The 25,387-nt window shown below is 39.9% G+C and overlaps 2 protein-coding genes and 1 long non-coding RNA gene across 6 annotated transcripts; all 3 read left to right on the top strand.

The window, feature by feature from the left end:
• The first annotated feature begins 1,485 nt into the window (after nt 1-1,485).
• hoxd3a (homeobox D3a) lies at nt 1,486-21,103 on the top strand. 4 transcript variants are annotated; one of them, XM_085248861.1, is made up of 4 exons: nt 1,486-1,941; nt 17,105-17,164; nt 18,654-19,203; nt 19,381-21,103. In XM_085248861.1, exons 3-4 carry the CDS (start codon nt 18,756-18,758, stop codon nt 20,130-20,132), a joined length of 1,200 nt encoding a protein of 399 aa, XP_085104987.1. In that variant the 5' UTR covers nt 1,486-1,941; nt 17,105-17,164; nt 18,654-18,755; the 3' UTR covers nt 20,133-21,103. The 4 variants fall into 4 exon arrangements, with proteins under 4 accessions (XP_085104987.1, XP_085104989.1, XP_085104986.1 ...); XM_085248863.1 differs by lacking the exon at nt 1,486-1,941 and adding an exon at nt 4,855-4,946; XM_085248860.1 differs by lacking the exon at nt 1,486-1,941 and adding an exon at nt 12,914-13,243.
• hoxd4a (homeobox D4a) lies at nt 7,959-11,387 on the top strand. Its single transcript, XM_085248864.1, has 2 exons — nt 7,959-9,044; nt 9,451-11,387. The coding sequence occupies exons 1-2, from the start codon at nt 8,636-8,638 to the stop codon at nt 9,747-9,749; spliced, it is 708 nt and encodes a 235-aa protein (XP_085104990.1). The 5' UTR covers nt 7,959-8,635; the 3' UTR covers nt 9,750-11,387.
• Nucleotides 21,104-22,561: 1,458 nt separating the features above from the next.
• Nucleotides 22,562-24,456, top strand: LOC146556774 (uncharacterized). Its single transcript, XR_014888994.1, has 2 exons — nt 22,562-23,507; nt 23,842-24,456. It is a non-coding gene; the product is annotated as an uncharacterized LOC146556774 (long non-coding RNA).
• The last annotated feature ends 931 nt before the right edge of the window (nt 24,457-25,387 follow it).

Here is a 25,387-nt window from a genome sequence, read left to right as displayed (position 1 = left end):
TCGGCCTATCAATAAGCATGCAGCACTAAACCTGTCAGTGAAAGCCACTTGGCAAAAGAAGGAGAAAAAGAAGAAGAAGAAAACGATTTTTAAACTTTGCAAAGCCCTAATTGTCGTTTGCAGAATAACTGATATGTGATTGATTCATTTATATAAATGTATATTATGTGGCATGCCGAAACGCTTAAAGTCGTGCAACAAGATATATGTTGGGCGCAAACAAAGAGGCGCCGACATACAGTGAAAAAATGACATTGATATGCCCCATATGTGTGCGTGTATGTCTGTCTGTCTGTGTGTGTGTGTGTGTGTGTGTGTGTGTGTGTGTGTGTGTGTGCCTGCATAGATAGATAGATAGATAGATAGATAGATAGATAGATAGATAGATAGATAGATAGATAGATAGATAGATAGATAGATAGATAGATAGATAGATAGATAGATAGATAGATGGGTTAAAAGTACAGTAAAAATGCATCAGTCTATTTCCCTCCAAAAGAAAGGCCTTCAAGTATAGTCTACATTACAGTAACGTCATAGTCGCAATGCAATGTGATTTAACAAATCCTGAGGTCTTGCATCTTTCTCCCTCTTTCACAGGGACACACGCGGGGAGAGAGAAAGGAAAGGGAGCTATAAGACAGGAAACCAGAGCCATTGCTCGGGCTAGCCTAACTATAAATCGCACGATGCTTTCTCTGGCGTGCCACCAGATGAACGAGAGTGAAATACATGAAATTCCTCTTTGGTGCAGTCGTAGACACATGTGCAGAGACTGCATGCAGTTGCATTATTTAGGTCTTTAAGTGTCGAGTTTCAATTACACGAAAAAACTTTCACACCATAGTGTATCTCTGTCTCTAATAATAAACAACAGCTGGCCTGTAAGAGGGTGGGAAAAAGCCGTTGATATGCAATATCATTTGGAAACACAAAAGTCCCGCATCCGTTGAAAATCTGTCCTCCAGGACAATGACTGAACATCCACGGGAAAAGGCCGGCGACAAAGCATTAGACTTTTAATGAGGGAAAAAAGGTGTAAATTATACTTGCTGGTTTTATTGTGTGGCGTTTTCCTAGCATCTGCTGCACAGGCCGTGAACTCACAGATGAGAAATAAAATAAAATAAAGGCACAAAGTTGTTCTGTATTTTATACAAGAAATATTTGGTTTCTCAAAAGATTTTGTTTCGTAAAATCTCCAGTTTCTGCAAAACGTTAAACATCAACGTGATCTATGGCAGATTATGCATTTTAACACTGTAATATCCAAACCTCGGATCAGTTTGATTTTGCCAAATATTTAATAATAATAAAAAAGATTAATCTCATATACTTAATCAGACTCGTTTCTTAGTTGTTCTGTACACTTTGCATGAAGTTTTAGATTTTTGAGTGATGCAAACGACGACAGAAAAAAAAACAACAGGGGAAAAGCTCTTGCTTGGGGGACCTGGTGGGGCTTCTGCTATTATGCGCCAAGATGGAGAGAATTGCTGCAGTCCAAATTCCTTTTTGTGAGGGGACAATTTACAACTTGGTAATAGACCTTTTTATGTGCCTCCATCGCCTGTCATTGGATGCCACTGGTCATGTGCGAGAGGCAAACGTCTTCATGGCCCTTTTCCTGATTTCCCTGGCGATTTCCCCCCACTGCATTCTGTATCACGTTGTCTATGGTGTTAAACCGATACACTACGGTCTGCTCTCTTAAAAATCGCCTGCCATTCGTTTCATAATTGTCTGATCAGCGCATATTTTCCCGGCGCTGCGTCGTTTGTTTAATTAATTATTTTTTCTTTTACTGGATGACAAGAGAAGCGTTTCAACTTTATCCACATCCCACCTTCTTCATTCACAGAGCTGTGCTGGCTCTTTCACGCAAAATGCACTGCCTGAGCAAACTTCAAAGAGCAAGCATGGAGTACCTCACCACCATAGGTAAGATTTCTTGTGCGATAATGGCGTTTATTAGTTGGGCATGTGTGAGAGTATGTAAAGTTTGACAGCTTCCTGTTTCATTGGTCATGTAAATGAGCTGCAAGGTAATGGCACTCAGGTAATTTGGTGAAGTCACATGTTGCTGGGTGTGTTGGGATTAATTGTTTTTGTTTTTAGACATGTTCAGTAACAGAAGTCTGGCCATTATATTATAATGATTAACAAACGTCCGTTTAGCCGGCAAGTTGCCTTTTATAATGCAACAACCACAGAGAAATATTTAAGAAGATATCATATGGATTTCAAGTCGTTTCATCGTGTTTATTGATGCCTTTTTAAAGCCTTAGATGCACAAATAGAAGTTGTTTCTGAGGTCACAGATGGTGATGTGTGAGCTGTGTTTTTGATGCAGAGAAGTTTTTTTTTCCACTGTGCACTGCAAGAGAGCTTTGTCTTTAACAAGTCATTCCTTATTTTGCTTTCAGCGTTAAGTTATTGGTTGTAGACAGATCCCAATTCCATCAGCCTCTACGAATAATTGTAGCTATATTATCCCTCATCTCTCAACCTGCTAGAAAATCTGTATTGGCGTATTCAGGCCACCATATTCCATCACACTGTTTCGCTTTATATGCTAATAAATGAGGGATTATACTCGAGACAAAGTTCAGTTAATTTGCTTTATGGAACGTATACAAAGCCTGGCAGCAAAAGTTCAGTTTTCCTACTTGTTTTCAGCTGCCTGGAGATGAGGCCAACTGAACAAAGACAGTATTTCACTGTTGCCTGACAGGCAGCTGCGAAAGTATTTACAGCCTTACTGCAATGCGGCAAAATGGACCCTGAAAGACAGGCACAAGCAGAAGCCTGAGAGAATTACATAGGACTCAGTCATGATCTTTTACATTTTGACAGTGCAAAAAAAAAAAAAGATCACACGTTTTAAGCGTTTTTTGTAATGCACGTAATTATTTAGTATATGTGTGACCGCAGGCCCTGCACTAATATTTTTATTAGTTTCCATAAATGGATTTCCTCCCTTCACTCCTACTCAGCTCCTCTCAGACATCCAGACTGTCTAGACCCTTTAGCAACAGACTTATATAATCATATAATATATTTTGTGAGATTTCTTTTTTTAATTTTTTTTTGCTCAAGCCAAGCCATGTGAACCTAAATGTGCTGTCATTTGCCTTCTATTTAATAGTTTTAATTGTTTTTTTGTTGCCACTTAGATAAATGATGCTTTCATTAACAATGTTAAGTATGAATCATCACCACAACATCAGCATTTTCAATTTCAACATCTACTTTGCAGTTTATTACTACAGATATTCCCATTATAGTCTTTTTTAAATGTTCACTCTACAAATAGAGGAAAATATTTAGATATAAATATGCTATGGTAATTATTCTGAATTCATATAATGTGTTTAAAGAGCTTGACTAAACCTAGTTTTGAATTAGCTTGCATTAGGCTACTTGCTTTGGAGGGAATCATTTAGAGGAGTAATTGAGCAAATTTTGAAATCAGTGGTCTGCATACCAACAGTAAATCTCCTCTCCCCTCATTCAAAACTTCATCAACAGTTTGATGCAACACAGGATTGGGTGAAATAACTGGTTTGTGTATGTTTTATATATTTATTTATTTTTTGTATTTATTACAGTGGAACTGTGGAGAGGCCTTTATCATGCCAGCAGAAGGCGCTGTTGCCCAACAGTCAGATTCTCTGGTCCCATTTAGCAATCCTTTTACTAGCATGCTCTTTGGTGCTGTAAGTAGATGAGGCGGGAATCACGTGATCCAGTTCGTTTTCTTTCTAAAAGTTGTTTTGGTGCCAGAAAAGTCACCCATGTGGCGCGCATGGGCACTAGATACGTTAAAGGCTGCTATCAAATGAGATCAGCCATTAAGATTATACAATGGTGCATTTTGTGCTGGTTTGGAAATCCTCCAAATATTCATGTCTGTCATCTTTCCCCAGCAAACAGTCATTCAATAATCGTAAACTGTGTCCTCGTGATAAACAGGATGATTCAATTAAAACGACTTTATTTACAAGTTCAAAACAGTTCGAGGAAACATGAAAACTAGAAGCAGGGGTTATGTGTAGGAAGAATTTGAATCTGCAAGGAAGGAAAAGCTTTTATGAAGACATACATGTAAGAAAATTCAAAGCCTCTGATCTGCTGCCCTCACATTTATTATACCTGCCGCACTGTGGCAGCCACCCAAACCTCAACATGGTCTGCTCTCTCCGGTTAGGTCAGAGCAGGGGGAGGAGGAGGACCAAAAGGCATTGCACTCTGGGATTGGCCCGGAAGAATGAATGACATCAGTCCTATTGTGACAGGTTCACTGGACAGAAAAAAATGTATTCGGGCACCAATCAGTGACGCGTAGTGGTTCATTTGTTAACACTTTAGAGGTCAAAAGGCGTCAGATTTCAGGAGATTTAAATATTGAAATTCTCGATTTCAGTAGTTTTGATTCCATCACACCTCAATATTAAAATGATTAAAATGAATATTTAAGATGACCAGGATACTTTGGTGTTTGTTCATGGAAGTTTAAAGCTCGCACATATTTTTCTCCCCAGTTTTCACGGTGGGAATAAAACATGCTATTCTGTCACGGCTCCCTCTTGTACCACTTTCTGTTGTGACTGTTACAAAATCCCTTCCGCTTCCCTGCTTCCTCATTTCCACGACTTTTCCTCAGTGCACATCAGTGCAATCGCTATTATTGAGTAAGTGCAACTTTCGGGGTTATTTATGGGCCTGCGCCCTGTTGTGAATGGCTGTGAGGAAACACGTGATGCCATTAAACTTTGTTTTATGGCCTGGGACTTGACAAGCCAAAATATAATTCTCATTGTGTATTAGTAAGACAGTCCAGATGGAATAGAGCCTCAATTGACATGGAACTCTACCGGACTGACTTTTCCCCTTCAGCATGGATGCGTTTGTTGGACTGCGTGTCATCTGTTGCGGTTTCCGCGGTAAGCTGCGTTTTATCATTATGCTCGTGGTATGGGCGTGTGATGTCACATGCGTAATGCTCAGGCTAAACTGTTTCCTGCCTGTAAAGCTGCAGTGCATGCTCGGTAACTTTTAGACAGTGTGCTCTTCTGATGAAGTTGTGTTCAAGTTTAGTACTTGTTTGATTTGTTTTGAAAAGCTTTTATGGATCTAACCTTCACTCTTTTTTTAAAAGTGTTATTGGTCTGATTTGCTCCACACCATATTCTTCTTATTCCTCTTTTGGTTCTGCTTCTTTGTTTGGTCTTTTTAAAGCTGTATGGTGATCTTGTGCAGTTAACTTGAGATTTTAATCAAAGGAATTTTATTTTAAATTGCATTAATTTCCTGCTGTGTCCAACTGTTAAGCTGCACATTTCTTCACCCACAATTCGTTTGCTAGATAACGTCATCTTCTCTTTGGGTTTCAATCACACAGAAATGTTTTGGTTTTTTTTAAACAGCACTGATTTCGCAAGAAAATCAGTTTTAAGTCTTTACATGGTGTGGATTTTCTTTTTTCTTAATTCACCCCAGGCCTGGCGCGTTTCTAACTGCAGGCCTTTAAATTATTAATTTTGTCACCCTTTGTTAGAAATCTAGTCTTGCAATGGTTGCATGTTTGATCCAAGCTTCAAATGGAATTTAGCGTTTATTTTGTATTACTATCAGACAAAAAAATCCCTTTATTAAGTTGTGTGAAAAATAAGCAGGCCTGGTGTTTTCTGCAGCTTTCAAATCCACAGCTGATGGTTTACAAAATCGAAAACAAATATCTGTGAATGTAATGAAGAAATAGTCGAGCTGGAGACTAGTTGGCCATTGGTTTAACACGAGCTGCCAGGAAACGCTGACTTTATCATTCTTTTGTTGGGGAACTCGGCTTTGACCCGTCACAAGGACCGGCAGGGTCAGGTGAAAGGCAGGTCAGGCTGTCTAATAAATACTGAAACGTGAAGTGCAAGGACGATTTATAATAAATGAGTAAATAAATAAATAATGCACTCATCATTTAATTGAGGCCATAACGAATATTTTGAGTTTTTGTTCGTATTTTAGCGGAAGTTTTCCAGCTCAGATCACAGCATATATATGTGCACATGCACACGCAGGCCTACATATTCGTTAAAGGAGCTCCAGCACAAAGCGTCACACTGATTTTACATTTTACTGTTTTATGTTTGATTCTTATTTATTAAAGGCCTCTTTTACAAGGTTGGTGCAAGCCAATAATATTCCCTATTATATTACACTAAACCGTTTACATCACCTGTCAAATAATTAGCCACGAATTTGTTTCTTTATCCGTTTAATTTTTCTTATTAAAGAAGAAAACGTGTTCTGTGTGTGAGGCACAGTTGCTTTTTAAGCCCTTTCAGAGCTGAGATGCAATTATTGTGTCACATTTTGGACAAGAAGGAAACATGTCATAAATTCAAATTACTGTCTCGTTGCTTAAATACTGACTCAAAATTTTTAGAGTTTGCTATATTTTCTCGCCATCAGCGTTATTTTTCTCCATATAGACGCACTGATATGAAATTAGCTCACTCGCATGGTGATTTAGCGTCCTTGAAAAAAAAAAGTGTATTATTTTTGCTAGACCCTCTCAGTTTCTCTCAGTTTTGGCCAATCTGTCTTGATCACGCCCAGCTTTAACTAATTTAATTTGTAGAGGAAGCTCGGTGTAGGGCTTGAGGTGGTCTCCATGGCAGTTAGTTAAGGTCTGACGACTTGGTAAACTTTTGCACCCTTTGAGATGTCAGCAGCAGTAAAAATAATTGAACTTTTTGATAAGTTTGTAAATGATTTGAGTTGACCTCGATGGCCTCCAGCCCGTAGCATCTTTTGGACAGCGGAGGTAGGAAACCCCTGTATAACCTGGCAAGTGCTCAGGGGTTTATACCGTTGCTCGATTGCTTGACGGAGGCTTAACTTTAAATCTGAGCTGACAGTTTTAAAAAGTTTAAGGTCATTTATGGATTTATGGTGTTTGAAGAAGTGTATTGTCTTGCTGTGAACTTGGGCTGTAGCCTGATGAAGAGAAGAAGATCTTCTGCGTTGAAAGCTGGGCTGACCTCAGTTGGTAGCTGTTTTTTCAGTTACTTTACGCTTGTCATTTTCTTACGATTGATAGGAGCACCCAGGGCAGAGGTAGCCTGTAGCCTAATATTTTTGCTTTTCCTTTTCTTTATGTCTTTCTTCTTCTGCTTTTTTGGAAGCCTTGTCAACCAGCAACTGACAAGGCTTCGAGGGTTTCGTGTGTCCTATTGACGAGATTTCCTTCAAATAAGCAACAAAAAAGACCACGAAAAAAGCCTACTTTATACTGTAGAAAAGGGGAATAAATTAAAAAGGAAATGCCGTGGCTAAAACAAAGAAAATAGGGCACTCCGGAGTGATTATAGCTTATAAAAGTATGTGTTTATCCCTGGGTTTTTAATTCTTGCCTCTTATTTTCTTATGTAACCTCAGCTTCTTTGATGGTTTTGGTTTATTCTGATTGTGAGCCACTCTGTTAATTTTATTAGTCTAGAGTGCTGCACAAAGAAAACGTGATGTGGTTTAGGGGGTAAAATTAGGCAGCATCGCTTCCCGTCGTCTATATATACCCTGTAGAACCGAATTTGTGTGATGAAACCAGATTCACAGATTCGATTCTAGGGGAGTATATGGTCGATGAAAAAACTTCGATTTATTGACTTTACTGCCATCGTTATCAGGCATTTGAAGCCTAATGTGCTTCCAGTTGTTACATTAACAGTGTTGGTTTATGAGTGAGAGTAAATCTGACAACACCACATTCCTCATAAGAGGTCGTGCTGTAACTCTGTAGGCTTAAAGGAAATCTAATATGAAATGTTGCACGTGGAAATAAACATTGGAAGGTGTCTCTATTCCTGTTTGGCTCGCTGTGCTTTGCATGAAATACCAAATGAATTTACTAAATGAAACCAAGCCACAGACACTCCAGCTGTAGCTCTTTTTTTCTCTTGTGGGCAGTTTCTGTCTCTACATTATTGATTCCCAGAGACTGCTGCTGCTGTCCAATAGGCTCCTGAGACAGATTTTTTTTTCAAAGGGATGGGAGCAGATGAAGTGATGAGATTCGTGTAACTTTTGGATGACCCCTTCTTGACAAAGACAGTGTCCATCAATTGTCCTCACTCATTATTCGCTGTCTTTATGCCAAGGGGCTTTTTGTATCTTTTGTTGGTTTCTCTGTTGAACACCATGCTTTTAAGTTAGACTTTAGAAACCAGGAATCAGCTTTGATGAAACATCACCATGCACAGAAGACAATCCCCATTTTTAATATTCTGTTTTCTTTTTAATACGTTTCGTAAGTTCAATATTGTGCATATTTTCCCCCAATTTTTCTATTTATTTATTTTGAAATCCTCATTTTCTGTCTTCCAAACACGTACGCCGATGTTTCAAGATAATATTTGCGTTTTTTCCATCAGGTTCTAATTTCTGTGTATCTTAACTCAGATAAAAATGCATTTAGTTGTATGTTTACCAGTGTTTGGACCCGCATCACCTCTATTGGCCGATCTGGTCACATGGTTCGCTAACTTTATTCAGTTGACACCAAGTAGGAGGGCTTTATGGAGGGAGGAAAAAAGACAACTCGAGAAAAATTAGTATTTTCTACCTTCAGAAATTAATGGCCATGAGTTCGTATATGGTGAACTCTAAGTATGTGGATCCCAAATTTCCTCCCTGCGAGGAATATTCACAGAATAACTATATACCTGAGCAGGGCTCCGACTACTACAGTCCATCGCAGGACACAGACTTTCAGCATCCAGGGATCTACCCACGGTCAAACTACACGGAGCAACCCTTCAGCTGCAACACTGTGCAGGACTCCACAGTGCAACCACGGGGTCATGGGCACGAGAGAGCCAGCCACCCGAGCCATTTTAGCGAACAGACTGAGCAGGGGACTCCGGTCCAAGTGGCCGGACCCCGGACTTGTGGACAGCAGCAAAACACAAAGAGCCAAAATGGGATACAAGCCAAGCAGCCAGCAGTAGTTTACCCCTGGATGAAGAAAGTTCACGTAACTACTGGTAAGATTTCCTCTTCTTCTTCCTCTTCTTCCTCTACTGAGGGCTATAATCCAGAAATCAGTCAGTATACTATTTATAGGAGTCTTTGAAAGGCCTCGCCAATTACACAAGTCATAAATTTTTATAGCTCAGGAAATAGGCCGCTAGGTGAGCTCCTAAAAGCTCCTCAAACACGCAGACTAGCCGGTGGAAATTGGGATGAAATCTAGAGCAAATCTGGTTAAATTTAGCTAAAATAATCCACTGTTTCCTGATGACAGTTCCGTTTAAATTTCCTTAAAGTATGAACTTTGACAGAGAAACTAATTTTCTTGTCCTGCACATGTTCTACCTGCATGCTGCATCGACCACATTTAGTGACTTTTGTTTGTTTCGTTTTGTTTTTCTTTTGTGTTCTTTCTCCCAGTGAACCCGGATTACACGGGATCTGAACCCAAGCGGTCCAGAACAGCTTACACCCGGCAGCAGGTTCTGGAGCTAGAAAAGGAGTTTCATTTTAACAGGTATCTGACCAGGCGGCGGCGGATTGAGATTGCCCACACTCTTTGTCTCTCCGAAAGGCAGATTAAAATCTGGTTTCAAAACAGACGGATGAAATGGAAGAAAGATCACAAACTACCCAACACCAAGGGGAGATCTGCACCAGTCTCCAACCATCTGCAGAGCATTCAGAAGGATAACCTGACTGATATCACAGCATTATAAGAAAGGAAAGTGGTCCTGTCCTTAGAGATTAACTGTATATAAAAAAGACAAAAGTTACATCTGACTTTTGCATGGACTGATGTCGTTTCTAGCCATTTTGTTTTTAATTTAACAAACATGACCCTCCAGCATTGTTGCCTCGAGTCTGAGTGAGAAAATCAATCGGTCTTTAAAACCGAGAGGTTTGCAAGCTGAGCCTCTTCTGTGTTCAAATTTCCTCAAAGAGACAGAAAAAACGTCGAAATAAACTTTTCCTTCCCTCTTTTTCCGACGTTGCCCCCTCTGAGGAGACATTTATCAAGCAGCCTCGGCCGATTCAGTGGATTTAAACAAAGTGTCTCTGCTCTTCTCACGTGGATTCAGCTGATTTAAACAATGAAATATCTTTGCTTAAAAACAAAACAGTGAGATCATTTCAAATTACACGCACATACACAAAAGTTATTACAGCTTTCAGCACAGAAATTATTTTAGCCAACTGAAAAATTCACATTAAACGCACAATATATATATATATATAAATGTATACTTGAAGGAAATATTATTTGCATATAGAGCACGCCAAACACTCCTCAACCTTTTTCAGAAATCCCCGCTGAATCTTTTGTGACTTGTATGTTTTAACTTATTTTGTACAAAAAAAGCTTTGAAATTTTAAAATTGTTATTTCCCAAACACAAGACATTCCTGTGTGCATACTATTCAGAGTGCCCTTATAAATCTTTCCTGACATCTTTGTAAACAGTGTACATTTTCAGAGGCTCTCTTGTGCCATTTAAAACTCTCCTATGAAAGATCATTTGTTCTTGCATGGCATCAAATTGATACTAGATGTTTCCAATCGGAAATAATCAAATCCTGGAGATTTAGCAGTATTTTATTTTTTATTTTTCAGACGATTTCTGCGTCATTATTTATTTGTTTAAAAACGTGTACATTTTTTCGTATAGCACACAATTAAATTAAAAGTATTCGTTAAACCTTTATTATTCCGAAATATGTTTGAACTCTTGTGCGTTATTAGCATGGCCTTATGCAAAGTTTTAGTCTTAGTTAACATGGGAATCTTCTATTTTTTTTTTTTTCATTCACAACCAAGCTATCCATGGGGCTCTTTCAGGTCATGTTTCAAGACAGATATTTCTCGTTTTATACCGTCTTTGTCCTCGGACAAAAAGCCAAGAAGCTCTCCCAGTATGTGGAGGTCTCCTTTCTGAAGTCTTCTTGACGAGAGAGTTGAAAAGGTATTTCAACCGAAGGTCGACAAAGCAGCAGTGGCAGGTTCATCCAGGGGACACATTTCAGCCGCAAGGACTGACCCCAGCACCCCTGACCCGCCGGACAGGCAGCATTTCTCTCCCAGGCGCTGTTCGCTTTGCTTTGGAGGACTGTTCCACCCTCAAAAAAAAAAGAAAAAGAAAAAAGGCTAAAGCTGATTCAAAGTAAGAGCCACTGAATTCCTCGTTTTACACGTGTTTAAACAGTATTTATACCAGGCGAAGCCCCCGAAAAGGTTCTGATTTGTGCGTTTGTCTCCTCATGTCTATATGCAATCTTTTCGTTTTTATTTTTGTACATGCTTTTTACCTTGTACGGTGCATTGAGATGTGAGAAGTATATTGAATAAAAAAAAATAAAGATTTCTACTGATTATGCATTTAAGTATTTGGGAGACTGTGTGTGTTCTGGGATGTTTATTTCCTGCACTCAAGATAGATTTTGATTTAGAAGAAATACATATATTTTTTCGACCCCGGGGTTATTTATTATTTCCCCGATAGCTTGAAATTTTAGAGTAACTTTTCTTTGTTTGCGTTATTTGGTGCCATTTGGTTTACGCTAGACGCAAAGGACAGCTTTGCTCCAAGTGTTTTTTCACCTAAGAGTTACAAGCGTGTGGAACCATATGGAACTAAAGGCCGCTTTTACAAAACATCTACAAATGGACCAAATGGCCAATGGATACACAAATGCAGCCTGTTGTCTTGGCAGGTCCTAAATTTAAGCACACAAGTGTATTTTTATTATTTAGAAAATAAAATAAAATAGAAGAGGTTTTTTTTTTTTACTTTGCCGTTTCATTTTACTCATGAGTTCGTAACAAAGCGAGAGCAAGCACTGCGCAAAAACCTCCCCTTAGGAAAAAAAAACTCTTAGTGGGGATTATTTAATTTATTTATTATTATTTTTGTGCCATAAAAACCACATTCAATGCGTAAAAGTTATTTAGACGGTTCTTTACGGTGCAGTGGAAGCACAAATTATCTCTAGTGCCCTCATAAGACTCAAATTGACAGGGAAAACTTGTTAAGAGGAGTTGGTCCTTCTCCAAGACTAATTCACGCCACATTTGTTAGAGCTGTATTAGAACGAAGGAACAAACACCCAATAGCACAGTATAGAACTTTAGGCTATTAAAGCATACCTATATTCTGCTTATGGTTAATATTAACCCCCAACCCCCCATGATCCACAAGCTGAGACTTTATTGAGGATGAGACGCAGCAATACCGACCTTCGACCCCTTCACGTTACAGGATCAGCTCGGATACAAACAAAGTGACCATATGTATGCATTTGTAAAGACAACCTGCATCCAAACACTTTTCATCCCCAGTGACCACGGGCTGATGCCCACTGAGCACGTGCGTGCACCGCGCATAAACGTTTGTGTATACATAAAATGTAAGTTTGTCACACGGATGTGAAGAGAAGCAGAGACAAAGTGATGCTACCAATCCACCATCCTGCCAAAAATGATCTCCATATAGATGCTGAGGAGAAGATGAGAGAGAGAGAGGGAGAGAGAGCGAGGGGGGCTGGGTGGGTGGGGGGGGACTGGGGAGAAGCGACTAGAAGGGGGGTGAGGGGGGAGAACCTACCTAAAATACATTACAAGCTCTAACTTAACCAAAGGTTGCTTTTTTATTATTATTATTTTTAGCTACTTAATATAAAACCTGGGTGTTTTGAGCGTCTGATATATAATGCATGAATTGAACTAATGCCAATATCATAGTTTCCTTGGCAGTTATCAGGTCAGAGCAGCCTACTACAACGTGCAGTGTGTAGCCACACTGACCTACATGTCTGAACAGCAATAAATGGGAGCCAAAGGCAGTGCCATTTTCAATGACACTGCACCCAGTGCAGGAATACAACGTCGTTGCTCTCCATCCGGCCATATTTGATTTCCAGCTGTTTTCGCAAGAAGCCTCTCCGAGCCAGACAACCCCCCTAAGATATATTAAAGTGCGCTGTCTGCATTCAGAGATATAATCCAGAGACTATACCACTCCGCTCTCTATTCTCGACCACGTGATTGTCTAAATAATTAATGCAGCACGTCCCCCTAGAAACACGGCGTCGTCATTAATCGCAAGGACTCTATCAGACTTGAAAACTGAAGAGATCCCCCAAGAAAATAATATCCGATTCCCGGCGCAACTGTAGTCCCGCACTTTAGCAACACATCTGAACCGATGGATGCTTGGGTAGGTAAATATTTCAACATTTTTCATGTTGCCCCAGCTGGTAAATGACGATATCAAATGTCGTGATATTTGATAAATTGCTCCCTTTGATGTGTGCGCTCTGAGCGCAATTGTATAGGCTGTGGCTAGTCGCTGTACGCATGCCTTCTTCTTTTTTTAAAATAAATAAATAAATTAAATATATTAGCAGTAGCATAATTTTTCAGTTTTGCGGTTTGCAAATGTCTTGAAATGGACTGATGGGACTAATGTGAAAAAAGTAAATGGCAGTGACAAGTAGGATTTATGGATGCTCGCTTTGAATAACTGCTCTTTCGGACACATGCAGCTTAGTCTGCTCCCTCTTTTGGGCCCATAGACTCCTTATTCAGAGTCTAATTCGGATTTTTGCTAATTTAATGTGAAGTTGTTTTTGTTTCTTTTAATCTGAAGTAAATTGAATATGTTTAAAGAAAGCATTAAAATTAACTTGTCTTGTTTGCGAAGCAGAAATCGCGATTTTTGGTGTTGTATTTTTAACCATAAGACAAATTCCTAGTTATTTATCTCTCCCTTTCGCTTTAGAGCACAATCATTTTCTATTGTTTTTATTGTTAGTGGGGGATGATCTAATTTTGATTTCTTAGAAGTCCTAGAAGTTCGGCCAGGCTGACAGTTCTGCCTCCTTGTAAATCATTCTCAGTTATCCCTGAAAGGGTGCGAGGCTGTTGGGGGCCGGGCGAAAACTGTAAATCTTTCACTTTTATTACCCTCTGAACATATGCTGAGACGCTACCAGTCCGGCATCCCTTCTTCTTCTTCTTCTTCTCTAGCAAAGATTACCCACCGCTGAACCAACCAGGTCCGAGAACCGTCTCTGTGGTTCGAAATCTTAGAGTCTGGCCTTTCGGTATATTTTCTCTGGCATTAAAGCGTGCCATTATTTGGCATAGTGTGGGGTTAGTACCGAAAACAACGCAAGAAGACACTGGCTCCGTGCCTCTTTGTGCTTCAGCTGTGTGGGAAGACAGACACAACAAACACGAGATGATAATGTGGTTTATTTGAATACAATCCTTTCCCAGTTGCAAGAAAATACACACACGTCATTTATTTCATAAATCATTTTTTAAAATGCACTCCCACATCATTGCGCAGTTGTTTGTAAATTACACAGAACCGCGTTTTAAAACGTTTCAATATTATGCAAAATGTGGTGAGTGAGGCCCTCTTTATTCGTTTTATTGCGAAATCCCCGCTAGTTTCTATCTTTAGGGGGAGTGAGGCAAAGAAAAAGAAATCTTCATAAATGTTGGAAATTTCAAATCTTCTGTGACATAAAATGCACAGATCATTTTTTACACACATGCATTGCACTTCAGTGCCTTTGTGGGGGGGAGGTTAAAGATGTCTAGATTTGCACGTTGAGCACCCAAACAAAAGCATATCTGCTTGGGTTTAAACGCTGAAGTGCAGGCGAGCTGCAAAGCTCGCAGCTCATGGGGAGATAAAAAGAAATAGGCAGAGGAACATTTTCACATTCACACAGTTCAGATGAGGAAATAAACGCCACCCTTTATCAAAATGGATTGGTGAGGTAAGGCTTACTTGAAGAAGGGAACAATCACGTGAACAAATATGCTTGTACCTTAAGGCAGCGCCTTTATTTGTCATCATAAAGCTTCCGAAACACCCCAAAATCCCAATGTTAGCTGCAAATCTTTACAGGCCTCTCCGTTTTTGAATTCCTGTATATTTCACTGGGTGATTGATTGCCAGTGATTTTTTTCAGGAATAAGGATACCTTGTTCGCTTTTTATTGGTAGTTGAATGCGAGTCCTTCCATTCTTTCGGGAATACTGTCTCCACTGGTATATGGAAATGTCTGAAAAACAGCAAGATCAGGTTTAGGACAGCATTGTCTACAGACAAAGGGTGAAGGATTTATTCTTGAGACAACGTGGAAAGGAACTGAGACTGAGAGGGAACTGCTTTATGATGAATTGATTCACAGGTAAGAAATTGCATGGCAGAAAGCAACCTTTAACCACGGGTTAATATAATCCAAGGAAATATATATGATTCATTCCATTCATGGAGGCGATGCTCGTTAACGTCGCTCTCACCGGCAAACGCGCGGGTATGGAGCCCAAAGCTATCTCTTCAAAAGCAGATTCATATTATTACCATTATTATAGTTTTTTTTCCTCGAGAAATTGCGTTCAAATATTATCGACAGATCGAGCCAAAGCTACCCTGCGCTTTTCAGCTGATTTCACGTTTATGAAAACCTGCTCGGAGGAAAAAGTGGGAGAGGAACTTTTCTTTTTGACTCTTGGATCGTAAATCACATTAATTTGTTGTCTTATCCTCACTCGCTGGCGTTTGCCGTTGATTTATGTGGGTTCAATAGTATGGCTTTGTTAACCTGCAACGTTATATTATAGGTGAATTTATAGTGGATGCTTTAAGGGACAGGAGGTCTGAATAGTGAACAAGGACAATGCAAATGCGGTTTTTTTTTTTTAATGTTTGGATACCTTAATGGCTAATTTGTTCCATGCAAATATATTTTCTCTCTCTTTGGACTGATGAGCAGCAGGTCTAAGAACACAAGGCAATAAACTCAAATTTGAGATAATTTCCACCCATTTTCGTTCAGTTTACTGTTTTACTTTGGATAAAGATTTAATGTTTGTGCACTGCAGCTTTTGTATTATAGGCCTGAGCTGCTCATAATTACGCGCAGTCTCCTGGATTTAAAAAAAAAAAAAAAAAAAAAAAGCTAAACTAAAAATACAGACATTTTGCTACAAAATGGGAATTTGTAAGCACTATACAATTTTCTGCAAAAAAAAACAAACAAAACGCAATTTGTGTTTTGTTTTCGTTTTCGTTGTTTCAAAACAGCAGCGAATACATTGTGTAAAATTATAAACTTAGCTTAAAAAATAATATATATATATTTCCAGTTATACAAACTTCCCTCTTATTAATAGATTTTCAAAGGTTAAGCTGAAGAAACGACTAAGTGAGATAATAACACTCCAGATTGAGTCCGACCCATTGTGTGGACCAAACTTACCGTAACAACGCGTAGGCGAAAAACACAGCCGCGTGAAAAGGGAACCATGTCTGCTACTAGTAGCTCAGTGTGCTCAAAAGCACTCGAGGTGCAGACTATCGACCGGCTTTTTAGAAAATCCTCATGAAAAAATCCTACAGTTGAATCGTGATACTATGAAGCTAAATTCCTCGGATAGATGCAATGAAACAGGAGCTGTTTGTTTCTTTTTTTTACACTCACTGCAAATATAATTATCTGGAAGATTTCTGGGTTTGAAGTTCTGGTTTCCTTGCCGTCGGTCGAGCATCTTGTCCTGTTTCTCTTAGCGCTGAAAAGCTGCTGTGAATTTAGTCGAGACTTGGCTCTTCTTTAAGGCAAACTGTTCGTTGTTCATTAAACTATGACTTACTGCTGAATGACCCTAAGGTCACCTAAAACGCTTATGAGTGCTAGATATTTGGCCTGACTCTTTTGTACTAAAAGTGCACATGTCAGACTTTTCAGTCTCAAGAAAATGAAAGCAAAAGAAGAAGAAAAAAGTAAAAAAAAAAAAAAAGTGAAATAAAAATAGACATACAATAAAAACGCTGGAAAATATGGAATTAAAGCCTCAGTTCTATTAAGCTACTATATTTTTCAATTAATTATCTAGAACTGTTTAGTTTAGCTTGAGTTTACACATAAATCTAAATTTTAAAAAAAAATACTACAACTAAAAATGTATCACTCATTTTTAACACAACATGCATCGAAAATAACGCAGGGCTCAGACTAATAACAATACATTTATTTGTGTTATTATTTTTGTCTTTTAGGTCGAGATGGAAGCAGTGGTGAATGCTTGAGGGGTATAAAACAGATCTGCGCAGATTTCGGTGAGTAACGTTTTTTTAATGAAGGGAGAGGACAACACAGCCAACTGCTAACAAGGTGAAAGGGTGATTTGTTATTAGGCTACATATTTACGCTCACAGTGTTTCACAGGAGGCTTAAATCAAGAAAACAGACATGAAGGATGGTCTTAACCTGTACGTGTAATTATTTACGCAGGCCAGAGTCCAATTTCAGTAAGTCCCATTTCCTTTTTTAGCAGCGTTGCCGGAATTAAACAGTGAGAGCACACACAATAAGAAAATTAAAAAGAAAAAAAAAGTAGAGTTTTTCAAGACCTCGCCAGTATCCCCGTGCCTTATTCAAAGCAGCAAAACAGCTCCGTGCTTTCCACCTCTGTGTTTAGCTGGAGACTCGCACTAAGCCAGAATGGAGGCATCATTTATAAACCGAGCCTCTTCATGGGAGAAGTCGCCGACTATGAAATTCTTTCCCTTGCCTTCCTCCTACGCTTAGTTTTACACTTCTGAGGGGCTGTGAGTCTTGAGGAGTGTTTTGCTTTTCATTCCCCTCTCTCAGGCCGTTTACAACCATAACATTTGCGGTCATAAATTTTGCCGCGGTCCAAACTGACAGGTGCAATTGTTATGCACGGCGCAGGCTGCACCTCGTAAAGCCACCAACATACAGTACAGGAGGGCCCCTTTGATATTTTTGTTTCGGCTTACTTTAAATGTTGTCATGCTTTTTATCATATTGGTAAAATAATGAGAATATTAATAATAATTTTTTGGTTTTCAAAAATATCCTCCAAAAGTTTAAAAAAGATAATTCAAGATAATTAGACATAAATCTTTAAGAAGAAAACCGACCAAGCAGCCAAATTATAATGTTTGAGATGTGCGTAAAGGCTGGTGAAATGTCATATTTAACCCAGCCCAACCCAACCCATCTTTCTCTCTCTCTCACTCTCACTCTATCCCTCCCTTTCTCTCTCTCCCTCTCTCTCTGTCTCTCTCTCTGTCTCTCGCTCTCTCTTTCTAACCCTCTCACACGGCTACATTTTTATATGAACAGTGCGGGAGTTCAGTGTTGTGCTTCTTGCGCTCTTCAACATGCGATCCTAATGCCTGTGCGCGCGTGAACAATGAATGCATTAGGGGCTTTGTCAGGCCTTGTGATTACTGAAAAGGGTATTGTGTGTACGTGTGTGTCAAATGCTGATTCAGCTTATTTGCAAGGGACTCCCAGAGCCTCCCAGAGGGTCCTTTTAGTCCAAGTTAAACTTTAACTGTTTTGTGCCAAGAAACGAGTCGAACGAGCTGGAGATGAAGCATTGTCATAGACAGTTTGAAGACATTTGGTGCTTTTCTAATTTAATTGCTCTAGTTGTTTAATTAGAAAGCACCAAATGCTCTATACAGTAGCTTCAGTCTGGGCCAAGCAAGCTGTGCCTTTTGGTTTAATGTGGATTTCAAACGCTGCATCTCACACATTCTGTGGCGTTACAGTGAGAGATGTTTCTTTTTATAGGTCACAGAGTGGAGCAGCGGTGGGAAACACCAATCACGTAAATAAACAACACTCATGCAACTGGATAAAGCTTCACTGGCTTACTGGCTTTGAATCCACAAAATGCAGAAAGCAACATACTACGACAACTCTGGACTTTTTGGAGGCTACACCTACCCCAAACCAGACTCTTACAACTATGGGCCCGCACACCAGTCCTATCCTACTTCAAACATAGACAGCGACTACCAGGGCTCAGTTTGTCCCATTCAGACAGCTGCAGTCCGGCCACCAGCCCTAAAAGACAGTGACCTGAACGGAGACTGCATGCGACAAAGCAGCAGTCAAAATAACAACAACAACCAAGCGACTAGTATTTCAGAGCAGCAGGCTCCTCCACTGTCTGCATCTTCCCCTAGCTCCAACAGCTCTGCATCTCAGAAGAAGAAATCCCCATCCAGCAGTGCTTCCAGCAGTGCCACACCAGCCCTCACCAAGCAGATATTCCCCTGGATGAAGGAGACCCGACAGAACTCAAAGCAGAAGAACTCAAACAACTGTGCCACCGCAGGTAGTGATCATGATGGTGACGTGTATGTGTAGTGTCTGTGTATGTTGTGTGAGCGTGTAGAGGTGTGTTTGGGTAGGGAGGGATCAGGGTGGGGGGGGTCTTGATGTGCATGGAATTTATAAATTATTCCTCACATTGTTCAAAAGACCCTAAGATGATTCTGTGATTCCTTCACAGGTGGTGAAGTGAGTGATGAGAAAAGCCCACCGGGACCAGCGTCCAAACGGGTCAGAACTGCTTACACCAGCGCGCAACTTGTGGAGCTGGAGAAGGAGTTTCACTTTAACCGCTATCTTTGTCGTCCTCGGAGGGTGGAAATGGCAAATCTGTTGAATCTCACCGAGCGCCAAATAAAGATCTGGTTTCAAAACAGGAGGATGAAATACAAAAAGGACCAGAAGTCTAAAGGGCTGGCGCACTCCCCCCTGGGACATTCCCCGGATAGAAGCCCGCCGCTGAGTGGCCCAAATCACATTGGATACTCTGGCCAGCTCCAAAATGTGAACAGCCTCAGCTATGACGCACCCTCACCCCCGTCCTTTGCCAAACCCCAGCAAAATATGTACGGCTTGGCCGCGTACACGGCACCCTTGGGTGGCTGCATCCCACAACAGAAGAGATACCCGGGCTCCGAGTACGAACACCACGGCATGCAGAGCAACGGCAGCTTTGCCAACGCCAATTTGCAAAGCAGCCCCGTTTACGTGGGTGGGAATTTTGTTGATTCCATGCCAGCCTCGGGCCCCATGTTCAACCTCGGCCATCTTCCCCACCCCTCATCCACCAGTGTGGACTACAGCTGTGCCGCACAGATCCCAGGAAACCACCACCATGGACCCTGTGATCCCCATCCCACATACACAGACCTCACCTCTCACCAAGCGTCTCAGGGAAGGATTCAGGAAGCGCCTAAACTGACGCATTTGTAATATGTGGTTTCGCGTGTGTGCGTGTGCGTGCGCGTGTATGTTTGCGTGTGTGTGTGCCAAGATTATGTTGCGCTCTTTTTTTATTACCTCACTAGTCTAATAACTACACTCCAAGCGAGTCGTGTGTATTATTACAGTATTATTGATATTACTATTAATGCTATTGTGTAATTATTTTCTAAATAATACAGCTTTGTCCATTTCTCTTGAATATTTGGGGATGCGGAGAAGCAGATAGCCCGGTTGTCAGTAGTTCTTTTTTTGTTCTTGTTTTTTCTCAAGTGCAATGCGCAATTGTTTTTTTTTTCTTTTTGACTGAGTATTTCATGCCATTACTTGAAGGTAAGTCTTGTAGATCACAAAAATAGAAGCGCATCCTTAGCGAGAAGGATTTTTAGGGAAGTTTTTCGTCTGTTTGTTAGGCTCTCATTTCCCCCCGCGCACACCCCAATTTATTTATTGTTTTGTATTTTTCTTTTGATTTGCATAATCTTTTGTACTAGCATATAGCCTATTTATTATTTAATTACTTTTGTATTGCACATTATTTATCGTTTATATGCGAGTATTTATACGTGTGGAGTTTGTTGTAAGATTGGACAGATCAGTGCACTTGGAAGTGTGGGCAAAACAGGGTTTGGAAAATGCTATGACTCGCAATGTGTTGTTGGTATATAAAAAAGAGCATTTCTAATTGTAAATCTGGGACAAATGGGACATTTTATAGTGTATAAACATCACTATATGTCCATGGTTATTCTTGTGTCAAATCTTAAGCAAAACGTAGACTATCGAAGTATCAAATATTATACACACCAGCATGTCATTTTGTGTAGTCCATTGCTATTTTTTATTTGTCTTCCATTGTTATTCCATTCAGTTGGATATCCATAAATTTATGAAACCCTAATGATATTGAAATGTTATATTTTATTGTGTTCAACATTTTGTAAATAAAGTGCTTAAACTTCGTTTTTTATTGCATTTTGTTGATTTCCTTTTCTTTTCCCCCTTCTTTCTTTTTCAACAAACCCTGCAGCAGGAACTCTGGTTACCCTGCAGCTTCTCATTATTTTTAATTTCTCATTCAGCTGCTGCTGTTGCTGCCAGTGAATCTGTCAGGTAACTGTGCCGAGGAGGCGTATTGACCCACAGCTTTACTGTACAGCCTAAACGGGGAGAGACAATCAATAATTAGACACCAGGATATCTAAAACTCATCAGACGGCTCTATGCTTCCAATGCAAAGTGCATTTCAGCGGAATAAAAGGCTCTGGAGGTTATTGATGTTTTATTGGTATGAGGGAAGTGAGTCTACGGGCTTATTGCATCTTCCACATGTCACTTATCTTCTTCTTTTTTTTTTTTTTTAGAGACGGCCACATGATTAGCCTCCTGCTTGCTGAGACAAGAAAATAAGCTCAATTTTCCAGCAAAGACCAAAGCCTAATCACTGACTACTGTCTAATTGATTGGTGCACAGCGAGACTGAGCATATATAGTCTCGCTTAATATATATATATATATATATATATATATATATATATATATATATATATATATATATATATATATATATACACGACCATTTGTTTTCATGGTCGGTGTAAGACAAAGCAGACTGGTGACAAAACAGAAAAATACACGGCGATTCCTTGACACAGGACAAGATGCAGAGGGGTGTGTGACTAAGAGAGAGAGGGAGAAAGAGAGAGAGCAGTTCATCCTTTATTGCTCCTGGAGAGCCATTTCAAAGCTCATTAATCAAAAACTCGTCGCTTTCAGACTCCTCGCTGATCCCTCCTCCTCGTGAACAAAGCATTTGCATTCCAAATCCAAGTAACACATTTCTAACCGAACAGGCCAATCTTTAATGGTGGTGGTGGTGGTGGGGGAGCTGGGGAGAAGAAGAAAAAAGGAAGGGGGGGGGGGGGGGGGCTGTGGCAGTTGGAATCTGTGTTCACATTTTCCAAGATGATATATCCCTGGATTTAAGAGCGCATGAAGGAAAATGAAACTCTTGTCACAGAAATCATCAGTGGCTTTAATTCACTGTGGCTCTAATTCAGAGTGAGCCCCCACCCCAGAAGTTTCACAAACATCAGCCGCTGAACTGAGCGTGATTCACGGTTATATTAACGGCGGCGTTTGTACGTTCAGTCCGTGCTGTGCCACAAACAAATCCATCTTGCATTTTGTCTCTGAGCTACTGCAACACAAATCATCAGTATTCCGTGGATGGCGGCCATTTTAACCCTGGGTGGGTTCCCCCCACCACCGCCACCTCCCTCTTTCTGCACCTCACATGTAATTTATGAAGCTTAAAATAGTTCTCATAAAAACAACAACTTTAGCACCGAGGAAGATAATATTAATTGTTTTCCTGGGATTTTCGGGCAATTTTAAGTTCCAATGAAAATACAATTTTATTATTTACATGCAAGTAAGTGAAATAATGATCATATAAATAAATATTTAAATTAAAAACAAAAACACAGCTGAATAAGTAGAGGACCGTTTCCCCACTGTTTTGGCTAACTTGTGAGGCTAAGTGGAAATCTGCATCCTCCAGCTTGGAAATAATGCAAGTTAAAATCTAATTTACGAGGCAACAAATGGAGCAAATTGTGTTTTAGATTTTATCCACGTCATAATGCCCCTGATTTTGAAAATTAACCACGGGTGTAGCTGAGATCAAATTCAGCACTGTGGCATACAAAAAAAGAAAAAGAAAAAAAAGCAAGTTACACCTCAGCTGGAAATAGCAGCGGCACAGTTCCGTTGCCTGCGGCTGCCGAGTAAAAAAATAAAAAATAAAAAAAGACATTCTAACCCTACAAAGAAGAAAAAACCATGGTTAGAAAACTGTGCAGAGAGGTGGTGTTTTACAGAATCCTGGGTTTGAATTTTGTCCATGCAAACTGAGGAAAAGGTGAGGTTGGGGAGAAATATCATTACAGTGATTGTCAATTAAGCACATGCAACTGGTTATGGTGAAATTACACATGCACTTTATCCTGTATAGACTGTGTATTAAATACATTTTTAAATGATGGCTTAAAAAGAGAAGTAGTACATTTAATTAAACAAGAAAGCATTTGTTGGAGCAGGCTGTGCAGCGCATTTTGCGCTCCTGATTGGACACAAAGCCGACAGGCCACGCCTTCTCAGTGGAGAGTAATATTTACACATGGCGAAGTAGTGTTACTGTTTTAATGAGAACAAGAGCTTCTAACAGCATTTAAACTCATCTGTATTCAGGACATCCTGCAAAAAACATTTTTTTTGGTGAGGGGTTCATGTATGCTGTCTCTGCTGAAGATCAGGAGCTGTACAACAAGGGAGGAATCCAGCTGTTCATTCAAACTGTCTGAGGTAAACTAGAAAAGGTACCCTTTCTTTATACAGGCAGGGTCCCAAATTCATTCGTACTGAAAGACGCGAAACAATTATTTAATCAGATCTCAAAGAAAGTTACTACGTCGGCATTGGCATAACATATCGCGATGTCTCCTTTGTGTAAGTGAGCAGCGTTCATCTCCATCCCGATGTGTGTGTATGGGGAGGGGGGTCATTGTTTGTTACCCGCGCTGGTTCAAGAGAAAAGAGAGCTGTAGTCGTGGAAAAAGCTGCAGAAGAAGCCCTTGTTTTAAGATTAGAGCTGTACTGACATCTAGTTTCTTTCAATGTCTTTATGCTTTTGTTAAAGGACTCCTTGGCTGCTCTGTTTGCGCCTGATTGTGGATTACAGAGCATCGGATCAAGACTGAACTTCACAGCAAGCAGCTGAGTGACCTGGGAGATGAGTTTCAGCTTTAAAAAATGTGTCGTAAAGGCAGGGCTGGTACTTAGTTTGAAACGGATTTTTGGCTGACGAGCGTGATATTAAAAAAGGGGGATGAGGGGCAAGGTCTGTTTTGTTTGTCTTATCATTAAATCCACAAATTAAAATTAAGAAAGTGACTAAAGTGCTCTAGTTCTGATATTAGAGAATCAACTGTAAAGTATTAGGATGTCTTGCTGTAGATTTGTGGCTTTACAAAATTTGAAATCAGTAAGAACAAAGCACAGCAAAGGAAATAAAAAAAAGCTCACGTTAATGTTGTTTTTTGTTTGTCTATTCACATTCTTTTTATGCTTTTTTCCTGGTGTAAGAACAAACCAGTGTAATGTTATGCCTACTGTAAGATGATGAAGCATAAGTTTCAGGTTGATTGTGCCATTATGTAACACTTAGTGTTTTCAGTTACTCCATGGACTGTTTGATAGCATAATTTAATTCATGTCAACAAAATCCAGATCCTCCAAATAAAAGGATTAGTTTGACTTGAACGGGTGTGTTCTTTTTAATATTCATTCACTTCCTTTCTTCTCTTATCTAAACTAATCACAAAATACAGGACAGGAACAGCTCTGCAGAAATTCCCACCTCTCCAGAACCACCCTGTTGTTCCAGAGCATGTTTTATGCAATATCATATCTCATTTTTATTGTAAAACCGACAGGCAGGATTTAATTTCTTTCCTCATAGAGTCGTTCGCTAAGCCTTTGGCATCAGGCAGCAGGAAAGATGATCTTTCACACACACCCTGACCATCTGTAAACAGTGACAGAGGATGTGAATGTCAGAGGACACCACTGCCAGAAGTCCTTCCTTCTATGGCCTCTGCTGTCATCAGGGATCTACCAAACTGTGTGTGGTTGGATGAGCAAAACAGGCAGACACTTTTTTCCCCCTTAGGAAGGTCATACAGTAAGTAGGTGTTATTTTGCAACCTGTAAAGTCTGCACTTCTCCTCCTCAAAGGAAATGAACTACACAACTACTTTATTTAACTACTTTTGTTCTGCAGTTGTTTATGCCCGCGGAACAACAAATGTGAAAACATTACCAAAGAGCTAAACACAGCACTGGATACTGTCTGTTAATAAACCACTGACTGATATTTGTTCTTGGTTTGCACAGTCCAGATCTGATGCAACTAAAGTACTGACAATAGTTTTTTCATGCTGGCAGCTCCTACTCCTAAAACATGCCTGTACAGCTCACTGAAAAGGATTTCCAGTGAAGTTATGCATAGCATAACAGTAGGGCTACGGTGTGTTTCTTTCAATAAGAGCATGCAGTAGATGAAAATTGACCATAAAAAGAGTGAAAATTGATGTCATACTAAAATGAGAAGAGCTGGTACTTTAATTCATGGTTCTTGTGTTGAGCTTGTGTCCTGTTGAGTCATGAAACACATTAACCGTGAG

Source organism: Mchenga conophoros, linkage group LG16 (genome assembly GCF_057382185.1).
Source record: "Mchenga conophoros isolate Kocher_MC1m ecotype Shallow Benthic linkage group LG16, M_conophoros_male_GT1.1, whole genome shotgun sequence".
Lineage (NCBI taxonomy): Eukaryota > Metazoa > Chordata > Actinopteri > Cichliformes > Cichlidae > Mchenga > Mchenga conophoros.
This window is presented reverse-complemented; position numbering and strand designations above follow the sequence as displayed.